At 39.0% G+C, this 18,427-nt stretch overlaps 1 protein-coding gene across 6 annotated transcripts in view; it reads right to left on the bottom strand.

Moving 5' to 3' along the window:
* Positions 1 to 1,156: 1,156 nt before the first annotated feature.
* The window catches only part of tcf12 (transcription factor 12), a 76,530-nt gene continuing 59,259 nt past the window's right edge, over positions 1,157 to 18,427 (bottom strand). For 2 of the 6 annotated variants that reach the window (XM_069173632.1, XM_069173637.1), the window contains 8 exons: positions 13,672 to 13,745; positions 10,457 to 10,528; positions 9,763 to 9,954; positions 6,742 to 6,847; positions 6,477 to 6,639; positions 5,304 to 5,533; positions 4,532 to 4,685; positions 1,157 to 3,965 (listed from right to left, as the gene is read on the bottom strand). In XM_069173632.1, coding sequence (XP_069029733.1) covers positions 4,543 to 4,685; positions 5,304 to 5,533; positions 6,477 to 6,639; positions 6,742 to 6,847; positions 9,763 to 9,954; positions 10,457 to 10,528; positions 13,672 to 13,745 — 980 coding nt within the window. In that variant the 3' untranslated portion in view covers positions 1,157 to 3,965; positions 4,532 to 4,542. The remainder of the gene's footprint in view (positions 3,966 to 4,531; positions 4,686 to 5,303; positions 5,534 to 6,476; positions 6,640 to 6,741; positions 6,848 to 9,762; positions 9,955 to 10,456; positions 10,529 to 13,671; positions 13,746 to 18,427) is intronic. The other 4 variants (XM_069173634.1, XM_069173633.1, XM_069173635.1 and 1 more) reach the window with 4 other exon arrangements.

Raw genomic sequence — 18,427 nt, 5'->3', positions numbered from 1 at the left:
TCCTGAGTTGTTTAGGGTTATGTGAACTCATCAAAGCAAACTTCTATGCACTATGTTTAAATGGTATTAAAGCATTGAATCGTGTAGATCTGAGATTGGAAAATGAAGCAGAAGTGGAGAGAAGACAAGAAGCATGTTTAGAGCAGCAGGCATCCTCAAAGTAGCAGAGAGGCGGGTGATCTTACTGTTGGAGCAGGAGGAGCAGCAGGCTCTTTGGTTGAGTTTCAAGGATGTGAGCCAAGGACTCTCTGTCAGCTGGCCGAGCCAGCAGCCTTGACAGGAAGTCAGCCTTCAGACATGGTGGTCCCACTCCTACAGAAAACATGCACACCCACCAGCAGCAGTAGCAGCAGCCCACCACTCTCACATGTTCTGTTTATCCCTGCGAGCGATACTGAAAGGTGACAGTTAGGATTTACGTTGCGTCACCGAGCTCACCACAGACAGGACAGCAGTCAGCACTTTTCCTGCGACTGTCACCTCTGTCAGAAAACCAAACTGAGATCAGACCTCTCTCAGGACGTGATGAGTGCTCTCATGCTTACATCTGCATGAAGATAATTCTGTGCAGATGTACGAGCTCTCAGACTTACAAGCACAACAGTCCTCCAGGTTCACCGCAGCATTTTCAAAACACTTTTGGGATTCATTAGCTTCAGTCACAGCACAAGTAGCACATTGAGTTTGGTAGTTTACAGAAAGCCACTTCCACCAAAACCATTTACTCAAAACTGTTTGGGTTTGTATTTTTCACACTGCAGCATCAATTTCCTTTCAGTGCGCTAGTTCCAGTTCATCCATTTATTTTTATATGGAATTAATTGTTTTGTGTTTTGCTTCTGCATTTACCCAATTGTTGTCAAAAAAAGGTGTAAAAATAAGTAACAACCATCTTGAATTTGATTCTGAGGAAAGAAAAACTTAAAAAAAAAAAAAAAAAGAATGCAGATATAAATTCACATTGAATTATAAATAATACATTCAAAGATCAAACTAAAACCAATTCCCCCCCCCCCCCCCCCCCCCCTGGTGATAACTATTCATGCGTTTTCCTTTTGGGTGGCATGGTGTCCATACAGGAACTGACTAAAGTTTTTTCCTCATCCTGCGTGAATCTAAATGTAAAAAAAAAAACACATCAGGAGCACAGCACATGTACAGTATGCTGCTATCACACTTTATTAAAAATAGAAACATATATTCATAGTACTTTTCATACAGACTACAATGGTCCACTGGTATTATTTTCAAAAAAGAGTTACATACTATAAAACACTCATTTGGCCTAAATCCACTGTAGAAAGGTCTCAAAAAACACAAAAAACAATAGGGAGGTCTGGATTGACCTCCTGGTTTCTGAGCTCATTGTACTTCATCCTTCCTGTGCATTTTTTTTGTAACAAAATAAAAGTATGTGCAAAGATGAAGATGCAAATATGGAGAAGACACAGAAACAAATGTGTTTGGAGAGAAATAAATGCACATACAATTGAGTTTGAAAAAAGATGGCACATTTATTGCAACATAAATGTTATATACATTGTGTTTTTCTGTTGAAAAAGACAGAAAATTCAAATTCTTGTTGCCGCCGTTTTTTGATGTGCATCAACAACACCTTTTATTTGACACAAGAACAAATTGTTTATCAATCAACAATGGAGACTGAGGTCACACTTTTTAGGAATCTGGACCTCGTACGAAGCCTTTTTAAGTACTCGACGAAGAGCACGAGCTCAGCTGTGTTCTTGAGATGCCATTTGTAAAGTTCTTGTAATAATGGACAGGTTATGGTAAATAACCGTACATTTTACTATCTAATATAGTAAAATAAAGTAAGAAACTTTTTACTCAAAACTTTTGCTTTCAAAAATCTAGAAAGAGTAATATTTAGAATTCAAGAAATATTCTTACAGTATTATTGTATAAAAGACTAACTACAGTGAAAAATAAGCCAAATGTTTTTTTTCTTTTGATTTTCTTTTTTTTCATATATTATACAAGCATCTGGGAATACAGCAAAGTCTAACTTGGCAAACAGAGGAGCAAAGAAATATAGGAAGAACAGGAAATTAAAAAAAAAAAAAAAAAAAAAGCAAGCTGGAAAAGACATACATTATACCCTCAATCAAGTCTGCCAACATGATGACAAGATCATGAATACTGAAATGAAGAACAAGGCCACATTCAGTCAGAATACACAAAAACTGGTTAATTTTTTTTGTCTCATGAAAATAAAGTTGTTAAATCATGTAAACTCTTGTCCTGGCATCCGTTTTTTAATTCAAGTCCCTTTATCTTACAGAATACTCATTCTGCATGTGGCAGCCATGTTTAAGGTGTAAATAATGACAGAACACAATATACAAAGAAATAAATGGACTATAAAGCAAGTCTTAAGACCAAAAACTTAACAAAAGGAGAAATGTAAAGCATGCACACTGATAGGAAAAAAAATGAAATAAAGCCATGAGCAATGTCTTGAAACGTAAAGGAAAATCCTGTTAACTGCTTTTGTTTATTCTTGTGCTACAGTTAAATGATATTTAACAAAACCCATGAAGTATCTGGTCTGTGTTGAGTATATCACAGCTTCCATCAGAACATCACTGACGAATAACTTTTTTCTCTGACAGACAGAAACTGGATATTATAATGCTGGAAGTCTAAAGAAAGGACCCGTTACAACACAAATAAGCATAACTAACTTGTACTCAGAGTAACTGCGCTTAAAATTCATGTCTTGAGATATTGACAAAAAAAAATTGATATGTTCATCAGGCCAGGAGAAACTGTGGTCGTCGTTTATTTTGTTTAACTACATCTTCATTAAGCTATCTGATTAGATGGTGGCAGAAAAATGTGAAAAATAAAAAGCCACCTCTGTGCTGACATCAGGATGCAACTGTCAGGAGGCTAAATGGAGACAATAATATGTCACTGTTTAACACTATATGGCAAAGGAAGCGCAGGGCGGTGGAGCCCCCACCTTCTTTAGTTAAGACACTAAAGATATGTAGGGAATGCAAAGGTTTGCAAATAGTTTGCTCTCTGTATTTTTACTGCACACTACCAAGGGAAAAAAACCCACAACTAAATCTAAGCTTTCAGTAAAACTACAGTTTGCCATTCATCTGTCACCTCTGTAGACGGCATTGTTGCTGCTAATGTAGCTGTGCTGGTCAGTGGCACAGAAACTCATCTAATCTACACAGAAACAAACATAGGTAGTTTTGGCTACACACGTGGCCAGCGACAGAATTAATTAAATATAAATATAAATAATATATCCTCTTTTTATTTTCTTTTTTTTTAAATGGGGCGGTTTAGTCTTTCAGTTCTAACATCTAATGATAATTTTCAGTTGGGTATAAATATCACTCTAAACTGGCCAATAAATTAATCTTCTCAGTGCCCAATAGTTTCCCCTCATCTCGGACTTGCCAAAGACTTCCCAGGGTGGAGTGCTCAGTTTTAACGGTGACACTGGCAAACTATAGATCAACTGAAAAGCTGCATGCTTCTCTTTGAATTTACCTAACTTTCCCTTTAGACATACACTTTATAGCTCAATAACATAATAAATAAGAAAAAAAGAAACAGACAAACAAAAACATTTTTTGTTGTTACAATGCATTCGTCAATTCAGTTTAGGCACAAGGCAATTTCCACATACGGTTGGAGGAGATTGCGAAGTCTATGATTGTTCAGAAGCAACACACTTCTTGCAGACAGTGATATGTGCTGAAGATTCTTCTTGTGGGGAGAAATTTGCAGATGGAATCTGGTCGCAGGGAGCTGGACGCTGGGCTCTTCTTCAATCTTAGGATTGGATTGTGTTAGACTCGTAGTTTTGCTTCAAGTGGTCTGTCTCCTCCAATTGGTGTCACAAACTGTGAGTACTGTCTGTCGCTGGGAAGCAAGGTCACCGACTCAAACGGGACAGAAATGATCTGCATCACTTGGATCTGGAGAGAGGAAGGGAGAAACACACCGATGAGAGGTGCACATTATCAATATCAGTATTTTAGGTTCACGATTATAACATGATTGAGTTTTAAGTGTTATTGCAACAGTTTCAAATATTCATAAAAAAATTATGTCTCCATCTCGGTGAGTAGAGCTGAAACTAGACAATTAATCGATTCGTTGATCAGCATACATTGCTTGGCAACTAATTGATAAGGTCATTCATTATGCAACAATGTAAAAACACGTCACAGTTAATGGCTTTCCTGTGTAACTTTTTTGGTTTATATCCCTGAAAACAGAATATTTTTGTGTTTCCCACCACCGGTTGGAAAAAAAACAAACAATTTGAAGGCGACAGGAGAAGTTATGATGGACAGTTTTCTTAATTTTATAGTCAAAATAACAATTATTATATATAAAAAAAACAGCAAACAATTCAAATCATAGAAAAGATAGAACAAAATAAAAATGCCTTTTATAAAGACTCTTTATATGAGCATTTTATGAAGATGACTGTTTGACATCAGTTAAGGGTCAGGTGATGCCCTGGCAGCGAGGGTACCTGTCTCCGACTCAGAGGTGGCCCATTGGGTTGGATGCGTCGGTCAGGCCTGGATGGACTCCTGTGTGGCCTTGTTGGCCATCACTGCAGCCCCCAGACACTTTTTCCTCCTCCCTTCTCTTCAGGCAGGCTGCTTTGGGGTTCAAATTCCGTTCTGTTGGTTCAGAGAGACAGAAATCTAACATTAATGCCTTTTTTCCTTATTTGCTGAAACAAATAGAAAAAGTTTTGATCCGCACATTTAAAAATAAAGCGTCAAACCAGATCAGAAATACAGAAAGTTTTGTGATATCCAGCATTTCAGTGAGTGAATGACGCATTGATGGCCATCATAAAAAAGGCTCTATCATGATATAATTTTTGATTTCAACATCAATACTAACTTTACTATGTACATTATAAATACTAAAGGAAACAGGACAGTCATCACCTAGTGTATAACCGCAATGGCCCTGAACAGATTTCCAGCAGTTTCTTTTCTGTTGATGTGATATTTTGGCTCAGTATCCATATATCCATATATATAATATCCATTTTGCAGCTCTGTGAACTAAATTAGCTCCTTATGAATCAATATGCAACTCTGTTCACTGCACTTCTCCTTTTTTATAACTACACATTTACAGTATCCTCTCTAGATGTGACATTTAAATTAAATTACCACCTGCAGGACTATCATGTGAGGACAGTAAGTGTTTTGAAGAATCAGTGATGATTTGATGCGACGTAGCGTTGACATTTCAGTTATTTGCAGCAGCGCTACGACACTGACCTCTGACTTGCTGCTCCAAGTTCAGTATGACGGCCACAGCCTGATGGAGAATGAGCAGTTTAGTCTGGGGCTTCTCGCTTTTCAGGTGCAGCTGGCACATGCGACCCAGCTCCTTGAAGGCCTCGTTGATGTCTCGCACCCTCAGGCGTTCACGGGCGTTGTTGGCCATCCTCCTCTCGCGCTCTCGTTCAACCTTCTGCTCTGGATTCAGGTCCTCGTCTTCAGTGAGGCTGAGGGACAGAGAAAAAAAATCCACCTGAAGTCAAGATTGTTTTGAAGGTTAATGAACACCACAAAGTACACACTAGTAACAGAAGTCTCCCTCTTGCTGACTAAAAATATAAATACTGTGAAAATCCCAGCAGCCACTCACCAGTGAAGAAAGGTGGTGATTTGACCCTCTTTTAATACAACGTGACCTCAACAGACTAAATTAGACCTCATGTTTAAAATGTATTTATGTTTAAGGACCAAGTGGCAAGCTGCACAATTAAGTCCAATACACTTGATAAACCAACATTACCACCAATAATTGTGATTATCAATTAAATTAACCAAATGTAAATTGATTAATATTAGTGACAGTTCATCAATATAAAATAAAACTCACTGATCTTTTGACCAGGAGCTGCAAATATTTCAATGTAAACTGTTTGCTTTCCAACCTGTTGCTGCTGAGGACAAACCACCTTCGACTGTACCTGCGCAGGTCCAGCTAAGATGAGGAATTTCTAGTTATATGTATTTATTTGTTTGTCTCTATGGTCCTTGTTTTAAGGGCGAGCATTGAGGTAATTTATTGTCTCAACCCAAAATACTTTTGTAAAAGTGTTTACTCGGATGTCAAACTCTGACCGGAAACATTGATGCATTTAATGAAGGTAAAGTTAAAAATATCCCTGTTGTCCAACCTACGACTTCAACTTTTCATCGCTGTGTACTGATGTAATTTTTCACTACCTGCACTGATTACATTCACAGAAGGGACAAACATCTCTTTACTATTAAAGCTGCTGCTCTGACCTTCTCTTTGCTCCTGCCATCTAAAGAAGATAACTTGCATAAAAGTAAATTGCTAAACCAAAACAATAAGATCAGTAATGAAGACTTCAATAATAGTTTTTCTAACAGCTCACCAAACATCTGTAAAAGATTTTGTGTGTTTTTTTTCACCTGGTGCGTGGGCCTGCTCTGGGTGACTTCATATCTCTTTTGTCGCTCTCGTCATCTGACCTGTCATCGGTGGAGAAGCCGTCGTGCATCTCATCCTTGTCCTGTTTCTCCACCTTCAGCTCCAGGGTGGTGGGCACCTGCCCGGCCAGGGCTGAAGTGAGAGCTGTTGTCAATAAAAAAAGAAATGTAGAGTTAGGAAATCTGCAGCCATATTGTTTTACCTCATCCACATAATGAGTTGATGAGACTGCAGGGTGCATCTGACCTCTGAATGTTTCCACTTGGTGGTTGAGCTCTGTGCTGGATGTAGAGCCAGCGCTGGGCAGGCCCCCGTGGCTGTTGCTCAGGCTGGCAGCATCGTCACCACCCTGCTGCAACACAGACAGGAAGAACATGTGAAGAAAGGCAGCAGACACTCTCTGGAGACCAAAAACAAAAGAGAAAAAAGACTAAAAAAAGACTTCTGAGCAAGAGATGGGTGATCATTAAGAGCCTAAAATGGAAGATTTACTGATTCTACACAGAAACAGTAACCTTAGTTATGACTATTTGTAGATATTGGTGAGTTAATTTTAACTGCCAATAAATTGTTTTTGAAATGAGGAGAAAATTCAAATGTTATACTATTTGCAGCAGTATGTATTCTTGTAAACAGAGCAGGTGACAAGTTCAGTGTTTAATGATAATTGAAGTCTTTCATTTTTAACTCGTGGGGGTGCTTTGGTGATTAGTTTCACAGCAGTTTTGTAGAACACATATTCGAGGGTGGAAAATCAAAAATAAAATTAAAAACAAAAACACCTGTTAAACATAATTTTCAAAAAGGACCTACTTACAGACACATGTCTAACCTCTTATTCGTCCATGTTTACGTTACATTTTGTGTCGCTGCTGTAACATTCAAAGGCGAAGCTCTCTGTAATCACAGCGGTCAACACGCCTGGTTCTCATGTCTACAATGAGAGAAATCCTTCTGAGTTCTTTTTTTAATAGTTGTCATGTTAAACCCACTCCAGAGTCCGACCATTTTATTGTTATTTTGTCCACATTCATAACATACAAATGGTCAACTCCCACCATGTGCTACCACAAAGTCCCTCCTTTACCACATGTTCTCCAGCTATTTGATTTCCCTTTTGAGGACCAAGGAGAGGCGGAGAAAGTGTCACTGATAGTGGAGGCCAAGTTTCACCCCCTTTTCTTCTGGAATGTGATCCCCAGTCACTGTTGGCCTCTGTTAACCCCACCGCTCCGAGATCCTCCCCTTCCTCAGCACTACGCTAATCTTTGCTGTGCTCTCAACAGGTGTCCAAACAACTCTTTGTCTGGAGTAGGAGGGAAGCTGGCGCTCTGGCAAGAAAAGAACGCTGCCATTTTCATGGCTGGGCCTGATTACCATACAGCTGAGGACCTCTATTTGGGTGGAGGCCGTGGGTTCAGACACACGTTTCCAACGATTCAGATTTCCTGGGTTGTTAAAAAGAAGTGATGAAAAGGGGTGGAAGGGGGTAGAGGGCGGGGTGTCATCCGGAGTAAAAAGCCTGTGGCTGTGCCGTGCCGAGGCTGTTGAGCCCTGTCTGAAGGGACCTCTTCCCACACAGGAAGTGCTGTGTTAGTGTAGACACAGTATGTTCTATCTCACAGTCGCAGTCGGTCAACATCACTGCCACAACCCAGCTCTCTGTAACAAATACATCAAACTGAGCTCTTCTGACAACCACAGAAAAAAATTCTTGTTAAGGCACAAAACACGCCTCCCAACAACTCCAGCATCTGAGCAAAAATACCCACTGTCAGAAAACATGCTGCCTGCCTTAGAATAACACAAACTAAAACTTTAACTGCATTTAAAATACATTTATTTTGGCAAAGGAGAGCAGCTTTGATGATCATGAGTGAAATCTTTCTTAAACACTAAAATGTCTGAATCAAACATGAAATGCATCTTTTCATTCCTCCTTTTTGTTGCACTGAATTTCAACTGGGCATCAGACGAAAATACTTTTATTTTATATGCGGTCGAATGTGTGTGTTTTATGTCAGCTGGATGCCAGAGATTAGGATAACAGGGAAAACACAACAGCGCAAGAGTTGAAACAATTACTCGATTAACAGAATAATAATCTGCAGCTATTTTGATTATTGATCAATCATCACTTCACAAACAAAAACACCAAACATTCTCTAATCTTGGCTTCTTAGTTTTGAGGATTTGCTGCCTTTCTTTATGAAAGTGATGTGATATGAGCATTTAGGAAATAATAACAGCATTTTCACTCATTTTTTTTTTTTTATATCATTTGGTGATTTAAATAAGTGTGGTTGTATCAATAAAGAAAACAAATAAAATGCCTATTTGTACTGATCTCACTGAATTTAAATAAAAAACCTGATTAATATTTTAATGGAATATTTTTTGTTTAATTAAAAACATACAGGGCGGCCTGAAAATTGTTAGTTATATATATATATATATGTATTTATACGGGTGCAAAATGTTTTTGCTTTACTTATACAAAATGGATAAAATTGAATGCTAATCATTGGAGGATTTAATTTTCATCACTTAAATGAATACATTTTAAATATAGTTATAATACATAAACAATGTGCATTATAAAATACATTATCAATTGTGTACATCTTTCAATCTCAGACTCTTTCTTTTGTCATTTGCAGCCTTTATCTTTATCACAATAAGTAACCTGAACTTCTACCCTTATTAAAACTGATTCAACACTTTTTTTTTAAATTGCGTGTGACCCAAATTATTTCCAAACACCTCTGGATTACAGATGGACGAGCCACCCCATTCTTAATTTCCACTGCAGATGTGTTCAAATCTCCTGGCTCTTTAAAATGAAATACTTTGTTGGAGGATGGGTGAACACGTGATGATTTATACTGAGACTTGCATTCCCCTGTTTCGCAAGAGGCTTCGACTTTAACTCTAAACAGAGTGCAACACACAAACATGTCCTCCACCAAAGCACAACTTCACGTCTTTGCGCCTGTGTTTCTCATTTCTCTTTCACCCATGTGTATACAGCCGCTCTTGAGATGAGGGTGAACCTCAGGCCAACCATTACATATATGGAAAATATGTCAGTATAAATTCAACTTTTCAAGTGTGTAAAATGTCTAGTTTTTACACATGACAGCGCCCCTGTTTTGGGCAGGTGGCTAGAGCGTCTTGTGTGGTTACGTGAATAATAGGAACTAAAGAAATGTGTTTTTTTTCCTTCACAAAATTAAAGATCTAAATACTTGGGTGAAGTTATCATACCATTGCTGCAGTCCGACTTGGAACCAATGCAGAGGCAGAGAAGTTTGGTCCAATGGCTGTTATTGGCCCATTTTGTGCCTGTCCCAGCAGACTGTGTATGTCGCTGGGCAGACTGGCGGTGGAGCCCACTGCATGGTTCCTCAGAACAAGGATTGCATCATCCAATCTGTCCAGACGATCCTCCATTCGAGACTGGGAGGACCGGAGGGATTGAGGAACGAAGGGTTAGCGAGAGGGAGAAGAGAGGAAAAGAAGGACAGAGCAGCTTAGTATAAGCACATTAGGACAAAAATTGAAAACACTGATTGTATGGTGTGGACTTGGAAAGAAAAAGACATCTGAAACATAAGATAAAGAAGGCAATTCAAATGCAAGATCAAATGAGCCATTTCAGCTTGAGTTGTAAAAGTCAACATATGTCTTCATTTGTTTTTCACTTAATAATGGACAGAGGCACCACAGCCACTTAACAATTCATTTAAAATTTAACATCTGCACCTAAGCCGATTACTGCAAGCTGGAATGGCTGAAAAGGACAACATAACATGACAATAAGGCAACAAAGGCAGAAAAAAATTCAACTGCGTTTTACTATGAAGAATGTTAGACTGCAAGTTGAACTGTGAGAAAACAAAATGAGGAATGCAAAGATGTATGAAACATGTGATGGATAAAAGCTCTATCTGAAGAGTACCTCGCAGACATCCTTTAAGAAAGACATGGCATCCTGGAGATGCTCATGTAACTGCTGATGAACTCTGTTTTTCTGGCAAAGTCAAATAAGAATAAGACAGAATTATGAAAAAAGATCAGAATCTATAAATACTACAAACACGCTGTGGATAGAGATTGTTTTCGTGAGGACACACAGAGAAGAAGGGCAGGATTTGGAGGGAAGCACACAGCTGCTGACCACTCACTTTGTAAGGATGAAAATTTAAAACCTCGACTGCAGCACTGGTCACATATTCTACATTACATCTATACAATTCACGGAAGTTTCTTTAAACTAGTCAGTTCCAAGATTTGCCATTTCCCTTTTAGAGTGAACGTAATTGTTTGTAAAGTCCATGTGTTATTACTTTGCCCTCTTATATTCATTTTATCCAGCTGAATATGACGCAAACGGACACTGTAAAAGAATGTTTTGTGGATGACCAAAGTCTGTTATTTTTTATATATCAGTCTTAAACCAATATAAACACCCTTTGGCCCATGCAGTCCTCCAAGATTCATCATTGTGACTGTAATCTAATCCTCAACTAGCTTCATCACTGTTTCCTAGAGTTTGTGGTACTTCCCAGGTTTTCCCGGCAGTTTTGACTCAACAACCAGGGAACTGTAATCCACGCTTTTATTTCAACACACTCTTGAACATATCCCGAGAATATATCATCATTTTGAGCTTTGCTTCACTGCCTGCCAGAGGAATTACTTATTCATTAAAAACTGTAATGGAATCTTTTTTTAACCTCTTGTGAGCCTAATAGGCTCAGGAATTCTTGGACACAGAGTTAAAGCATTTTCAATGCTCATCCTTTTCCATTTTTGCAGATTTTTACCAAATAAAATACTCTTTTTTTACGCATTTCACACAGATTTTGTGTCCTATACATCCGAGTAATAACTTTTCCAGATAATAGCATTAGACTGCCACAGGACAAGGTTTTGAAAATATAAGAAAGTTGGACCCAATATATTACACCTATATGCCCCTGATTTGTTTAATGTGAATGCAATGCGGTCCATAGCTAGTTAAAACAGCTTGATAGACAACATCTCGCTGGACAAATCAATATCCCTCTTTATGTTTCTAAGATCACTACTGAAAAGTCTTCACCTGCCAATGAACATTGCCTTTAAATTTACTACAGGTCTTACCGTCTGTCCCACAACTCAAAGAGAAACATAAAAGCAACATGATGTAGAATTGCAGACACATTCAAGCTGTGATAGAAATACAATGTGAAAAAACAAAAACTTCTTGTTCTCCACTGCTCACTTTTATCCATTCCTTTACTTCATTCGGATCACAATATGAAAAATACAATTTAAAAAAGATGTTTTCATTTCTCTCCCAATGGTGAACCTTGCATAATCTTTGTAGCAACTTCTTTCATTATTTCCTTTGAGCTCAATTTGAAAACCTGGCTTTAAAGTATTTAAAGTAACATCCTGGTTGAGATTCCAGACTGAGCAGAGCTGTGCAGTACACGGTACCATCACAGCAGCATTTACCAAGAAACACTTTGAAAAGAGCTGAGACAAGATGAGTTTTGATGTGAATTGTATTTCTATCACAGCAGCTAGTTTTCTGGTGATCTGATACTATTCACTTGCTTTGTTACGTTTGCTTGCGCTGTCAACTTATCTTTGCTGGCCATGATAACACAAAACAAAGCTAGAGGCAGAGTGAGAGGAAACATCTATGTGGACACGTTCAAGGTTCTTCTCACATACAATCAGCCCACAGAGTGGAACTACGTGATAAGATTGCAAGTGGAATGACTGTGACCTTGTAAAGTCACGTTTTGAACAATTTTAAACAATAAATGTGTTAAAAATTTGGATTGTACAGGAACACATCCCTACAAACTCTCTAATGCCAGGTTCAGACGACATAGTGTTTTTGTCTAATAAAATGTCAGATTAGGATTATAAATTTATACATGGTGTCAACAGGAATGAGGTGCCAGAGACCAACTACCGGAAACAAGAACATTAATAAACAACGGCGTAAATGAAACTGGATGTTTTGTGTCCGGAAAAGCCTAAAATTGGATCGTGTTCAGAGGACAGTATAGGCTTCCTGTCCTTCAGCCTTTCCTTCATTTCATTATGTTGTGTGGGGAAGTCTTAAGGGCTCATGTTGGTCAGGATCACAGACACTTTCCAGAGGTTGTCACACAATTTTTTGGGGGGGGATATGCTTGTATTTTTGTCAGGATGTCATGAGGTGTTCCAGATGTGGCATCAGCTGTTGTCAACTACACTACAGCATAAAATGATCAATTACCATCCCCGACATTTATGTTTTGGCCTGACACCCTGTGTCTTTCAGGTCGGGTTATTTCGTTGCATTATGCATTAATTGACTGCAAAAGAATCTACAGAAACCTAAGAAACATGGCTTTCAAGAGGTTCTGCAAAGACAGCAAGAAGCTTTTTACAGTAGCAAGCACATCTTTGGGTTTATCACTACAACAGACAATCATGTCCATGAGTAAATCCATTTAAAAATGCCTTACTTTAATCACTCTCTGTATGTTTTAGTTGTTAACTAATTTTTGGTTTCCAGACGTGTTATTTTTTTTTTTCTACTCTGAAGTTGTGACAATTTTCTCATTAGTTGAATTGTTAATGGGAACTCGCTGTGTACAGTTTGTTTTATGCCTGGAGCATTTTGTATTTGACAAAGTATTACTTTTGTTAATAAGTACAAAACTGTTTTGCACAATGTGTCTTTATTGCAACTTCTTAATTTATCATGTTTGTTCTTCTGTATGATATTTAAATATTTTCCCTCCCAGAGAATGTAAACACATGTCATGTGCATCAGGTAGTAGGCGGGATGAAATGTGATCCTCAGCTATGGTCGCGGGGCAGCGAAGGAATTCTGGAGAAGTGGTTCACCAAACAGCTGCCAGCGCCACACAAGCCCCCTTAACTAAACCCATCCCCCAACTGTCCTCCCGTCCTGGCCCACGGAGTAGAGGACAGATGGCAAGCCCCAAGGGACAGGTATTGTTCAGTTTGGTTATTCCTCGACCCCCACCTTCCTCAGCAAAACACGTGTCAGACAGGAATCTCCCTGTAATGCTAGCTCAGTCCTTCATGAGTATCATATCTAAAGTGAACATCCGTCATATCCTGAGCTCACTGGTGGACGTAGGCGGACGGGAAGCTTACCAGTGAGTGAAGCGAGTTCTCGTAATTTGGAGAGGAAGGGCTCTGTCCACTAGCACGGGGCCACTGGTTGGCACCTGGTGAGAAAGAAAGTGACGTGGTGAAGATTCAGTGTTAGCAATCCTCTGGTTCAGTTACATACCAACATGTCTGTTTTTTAGCTGTGTTCTGCTGGACTGGGTACACCGACATAAAAGCTACCTGACACACACAATAACACGCAATCATAACACACTGACATCCTGATTTTCTGCTTTCTTGTTGTTCTGAGTGAGATATTTTTGTTTTTTAAGACTCAAAAGCATCACTTCCCAATGGCTGTGAGCCAGTGGAGGGTTTGACTAACACCCACGTCCACCCTGAAATGTACGCTGCATCTGCACAGTAATAAGCATAGCTAAGAGGTGCAAGAGAACCATATGAGCACTGAAAACCTGACTTTAAACACTAGTTGACGTTCAGATTTACTTTTTCCAGAAACTTTGAGTCTCTACAAACAAAGTGATCAAAAGTTTACTGTCTTGGCTCATGGCCTTCATCAGGGCTGTTGATGAGGGAATATGTCAAATATCTGGGTTCAATCAAGTTCACACTCCTCCACTACATTAATGAACATTGCTGAATCATCGTGCTCAATCGTTTTTGTCAGTCAAGCACCTGTTTGCATGCCGTTAGTTTCTCTTTATGTATTTCACAGGATTCATGTCTGGAAAAATCTCACGACAAATCATACTAATTTGTCCCATAAGTCAGAACTAATTTGATACTTTTCCTCTTTTCATCATAAGTACAAAATATCCTGCATTTTAATCACATGATTTAAATATGCATAAATCAAAGATACTCTACACTAGAGATTAACATTTGCCTTTGAATGGTTTTGTACATTTATTGGAGCCAAAAAAGACAAATCAAGGGGATTTGATCTGGTGTAAATTTAGGAAAAGGAATCCACATCTGCTCATCACATTTCCAACTCCAGTACAACATGTCTTTCTTTCCTTTTTCTGAAGCACATTTATCCAAGTAACCTGCCTACCATGTGGAACAGGAGACTATGCATTATCCTACAATCAAATGACCTTAATGAACTTTGACAATGCTGAACCTTTCCAGGTTATTTACAGGGTGGGGTGTCTGAGGTCTTTCCAGCTCGGGGCTCTCAGTGCTCTTCTGGTGTCTATTATGGTTGATGGGTGCCAAACCCAGCCTACATCCTGTAAATGGAGTCCTCTGTTGCACAATCTACAGATGGAGACTTTGTTTCGGGTATCTGTCATTTAGTGTGATCCCAAACATTCATTTCGGGTACTTTTCTCGACCTCTTATAGGAGCACGGCAATGAAAAATGCAGAGTGGGATGAAGGTATCATTTACAGCAGAGGGGCCTGGGGAATGATGATCAATTTTTTTTTCATTCTTGATTTAAAGAGTTATTTAAAAGCCACAGACTGCAGCTTCCTGAGTCCCATCTGTGAGCAGATTGATGTAGTGTTTTTACTCCTAATTGTTCACTGTTAGTTTTTATACAAATCAAGACCTTCGTGGTCAGACCGAACGCATAATGAAACAGTCGTTTTCAAAAGCAGCAAAATTGCACTGAAAGAAAAATACAGTCAGAACCTATTGCATATTTTTGACATACACTAGAAAAAAATCCCACTTCCCTTAAATTCAAAAAAAAATACTGTTCAAACAAACTTTTCCATTAATTCACTCCAATAAAATGTCTAGCTAAACTTCTGTGGCCTTCTGTACTTCAGATTTCATGTTTCTTCACACACAAAGCCTTGGAAAAAGCCGACTTTAATTAGCAGTCTATTAAAAGTGACTTTGGAAGAGGAAATGAAAAACTCTCTGTTCTGCCTCAGCTTTCTCCCAGGTGAGTGATACAGGAACTTCACATGAGCCTCTGCTGGCTGCCGGCTATGAAAAATTAGCCTGAGGCTCTGGTCCCCACGTGCACCAGAGAGGGCTAATTGAACAAAGCAGCCTTGAGTAATGTGCTGTATATTGGTGTAATCCTAATGATGAATGGATTTTGCGACTAACATCAACCGCGAGCCGAATTTTGGGCCAATTTCTAAGTATCGTTCTTTTTCTAACCCCAGAAGCATATTAAGGGTGAATAATTAGTGAAACAATATCTATTTCCTTCAATCTCATATGTATATATTTGGCATTAGTGTTTCATTTTTCTTCTACATAATATTATGAATTCCCTTCATAAAAATAATCACTTAAGTGGTTTATATTTCCCCGTATATTTTGTCTATGTCTTTATTTTATTTCCTAACTTGTCATATTATAAAGGCATCTATTTTAAATGAATGAACTACACTATGAATGCTGCTGTTATGCTGCCAGGTGTGGCACACTACTGTAAATAGGTCAAGAGAGCCGTCATAGTCGTCCTCATCAGCTGAGTCACAGGCACCTTTCTTCACCCACTGGCAAATAAACAGCGCCTTTTGCAGCCTGGTCTGAGTGTGTGTGTGTCTGTGTGTGTGTGTGTGTGTGTGTGTGTGTGTGTGTGTGTGTGTGTGTGTGTGTGTGTGTGTGTGTGTGTGTGTGTGTGTGTGTGTGTTGGGGGAACAGCTGTCCATGGGGCAGGGCAACAGCTGAGGCTGAGGGGGGCATACGTAGAGACAGCTGTCGCCACTCAATTACCACACATGACACAACTGCCCGCTAAAACACACTGGGCTTTCCCTTTCTGTCACCCCTCACTCTCTTTCCATTACTCTCTCGCCTTTGTCAACATATCTGACTATCCATATTCTTCTGATACACGTCTCTTTTTTCTGTACTTAAAAACCCAGTACACTACAAACAGGGGCCTCTTTAGGTGATCGCTTAACTGTAGGAAGATAGGCTGCATGGTTTGTAACCGCTTTCCTGTTTTTGTCCTCTGGATTTGTGGCACAAAATAATTATAAATCAGAGGGAGGCTTGTGAGTCCATCCTCAAAAATCAAACAGACAGAAAAACACAAACTACTACAAAGTACTTGTCTGGAGAAGCAGGATTATATAACAATAAATCTTCTCCCTAAAATTGTGTTTTATTACAAAGTAGAGTGAATGCCATGAGCTACTATTATAAGTCATAAAAACAGTTTTGCAAATGTGAAAGCCTTTCAATAACTGTAATTCAAGACCCACTTCAAACACTTTCATTGCAAGATTTTCAGTCCTTCAGCACCCTGGAAGCCACAGTATTTTTCATTTGCACGGTCATTCCAGGGCTTGTCTGAATGATGAAAATAAAGTCCGGTTAAACTTAAATTTTATTCTGATCTGAATTTATGAACATGAACCAAAATCCTCTAAAAAGCTGACAGCCAAAACTAGTCTGTGATGCCATAGGGAGTCAATGTGTAGCAGCTTTCTCAGCCATAAAAATAAAGGCCATGTTGTGAACACTGGAGTGGCACGTCAGGCGCCACTTTAAGGTTCAGGTGTCACAGTCAGAACACAGATAAATCTGGCAAATGACATATTTTCCATTTGCTTGATTTTAAAATTTCTTGTACATGTTCACCTGCAAATTCACTTAAAATAATCATCATAACTGTCACTTCGATGGATGTGCATAAGGCCAAACTGATCTTTCTTTAGGATAGATTCCTGTAAAAAATGCATTAACTGCCCAGCCCAGCATGGAAGCATGGAGAATGAGCACCAAATGATTACAACTAAAGCTAAAAGGGTGTTAAATCAACTTTTAGGGAAACTCTTCACAGTTCACTCTGCTAAGGCTTTAATTAATCCAACTAATGCAGCACAGAGTAAAAGTAATTAAATTAATTAGTCATAGGGGACTATACAATGACCAGTGAAAGCTGAGCTCCGACAGTTTGGCAAATTCCTGACCCTGAAATGCACTTCACGCCTGTGTGGTATCTTGGTGCCAAAAGCAGAGCACAAATGTGGGAGGACAGACGCAAACAGGTGGGAGGTTCATTCAAATGAGGCAGCACAAAGTAAGTTGTTGGTATTTTGGTGGGAAATATGTCTCAGACTTTGTGCTGGGAAACAGAAATACTGTAGAGCTGTTTGTGTTGTTTTACAAAGTAGTATGATTATTAAATTACTTGTAACGTTACATACAGTATCAGGGTTTTCCCTGCTATTATAAGGCATAGGGGCTGCACCTGAGCCATTTTGGGCACCTCCTGATTAAAAAAGGTTTTGTCTTAAGGCTTTTGGGGTGTTGTTTTTTATTTCATATGCTTTAGCTTTTCCAAGCTTTTGGAAGATTTTACCAAGGTGTGGTAAAAATGATGGTCAAAAATAATGTGTCATTGCAAATTCTTAATTGAAAAACTCAAACAATTTGCTGGGGTGGGGACAGCTAAATCCCCCAACCAAATATGATGGTAAGTCCTAAACAAACAGGTAAACACTGGAGTATGTTGATGAATCTTCACGCTCTGATCACAGATGTGCCATGTCAATGTACGAAACCATCTTTATTAAATCACATGCTAATGACACCAGGCTTCCATGAAGTAACCCCATTCAATTTACATACAGCTTCAGGCAGCCCTTTTATGCTTTAGAGGGTGCTCCTACATGAATCCAAATAGCTGGTACGCTCTGAGACGTGAAGAACAAACCTGCCTTTTTGTGCTTATCGTTGCGCTTTCACGGTTGAAATACTGCCCGTATAAATGAAAGTCTCTTCATCAGCCTGCCTATCCCAAGCCAAAGCCAATTTCAACCAAAATCGAATGTGTGTTTGTCAGGATTCTTTA

This window comes from Embiotoca jacksoni, unplaced genomic scaffold (assembly GCF_022577435.1).
Source record: "Embiotoca jacksoni isolate LCO1_2020_lvr unplaced genomic scaffold, fEmbJac1.0.p SCAF_6, whole genome shotgun sequence".
Lineage (NCBI taxonomy): Eukaryota > Metazoa > Chordata > Actinopteri > Embiotocidae > Embiotoca > Embiotoca jacksoni.
The sequence above is the reverse complement of the archived record's forward strand: the minus strand, read 5'-3'. Positions and strand labels throughout refer to the sequence as shown.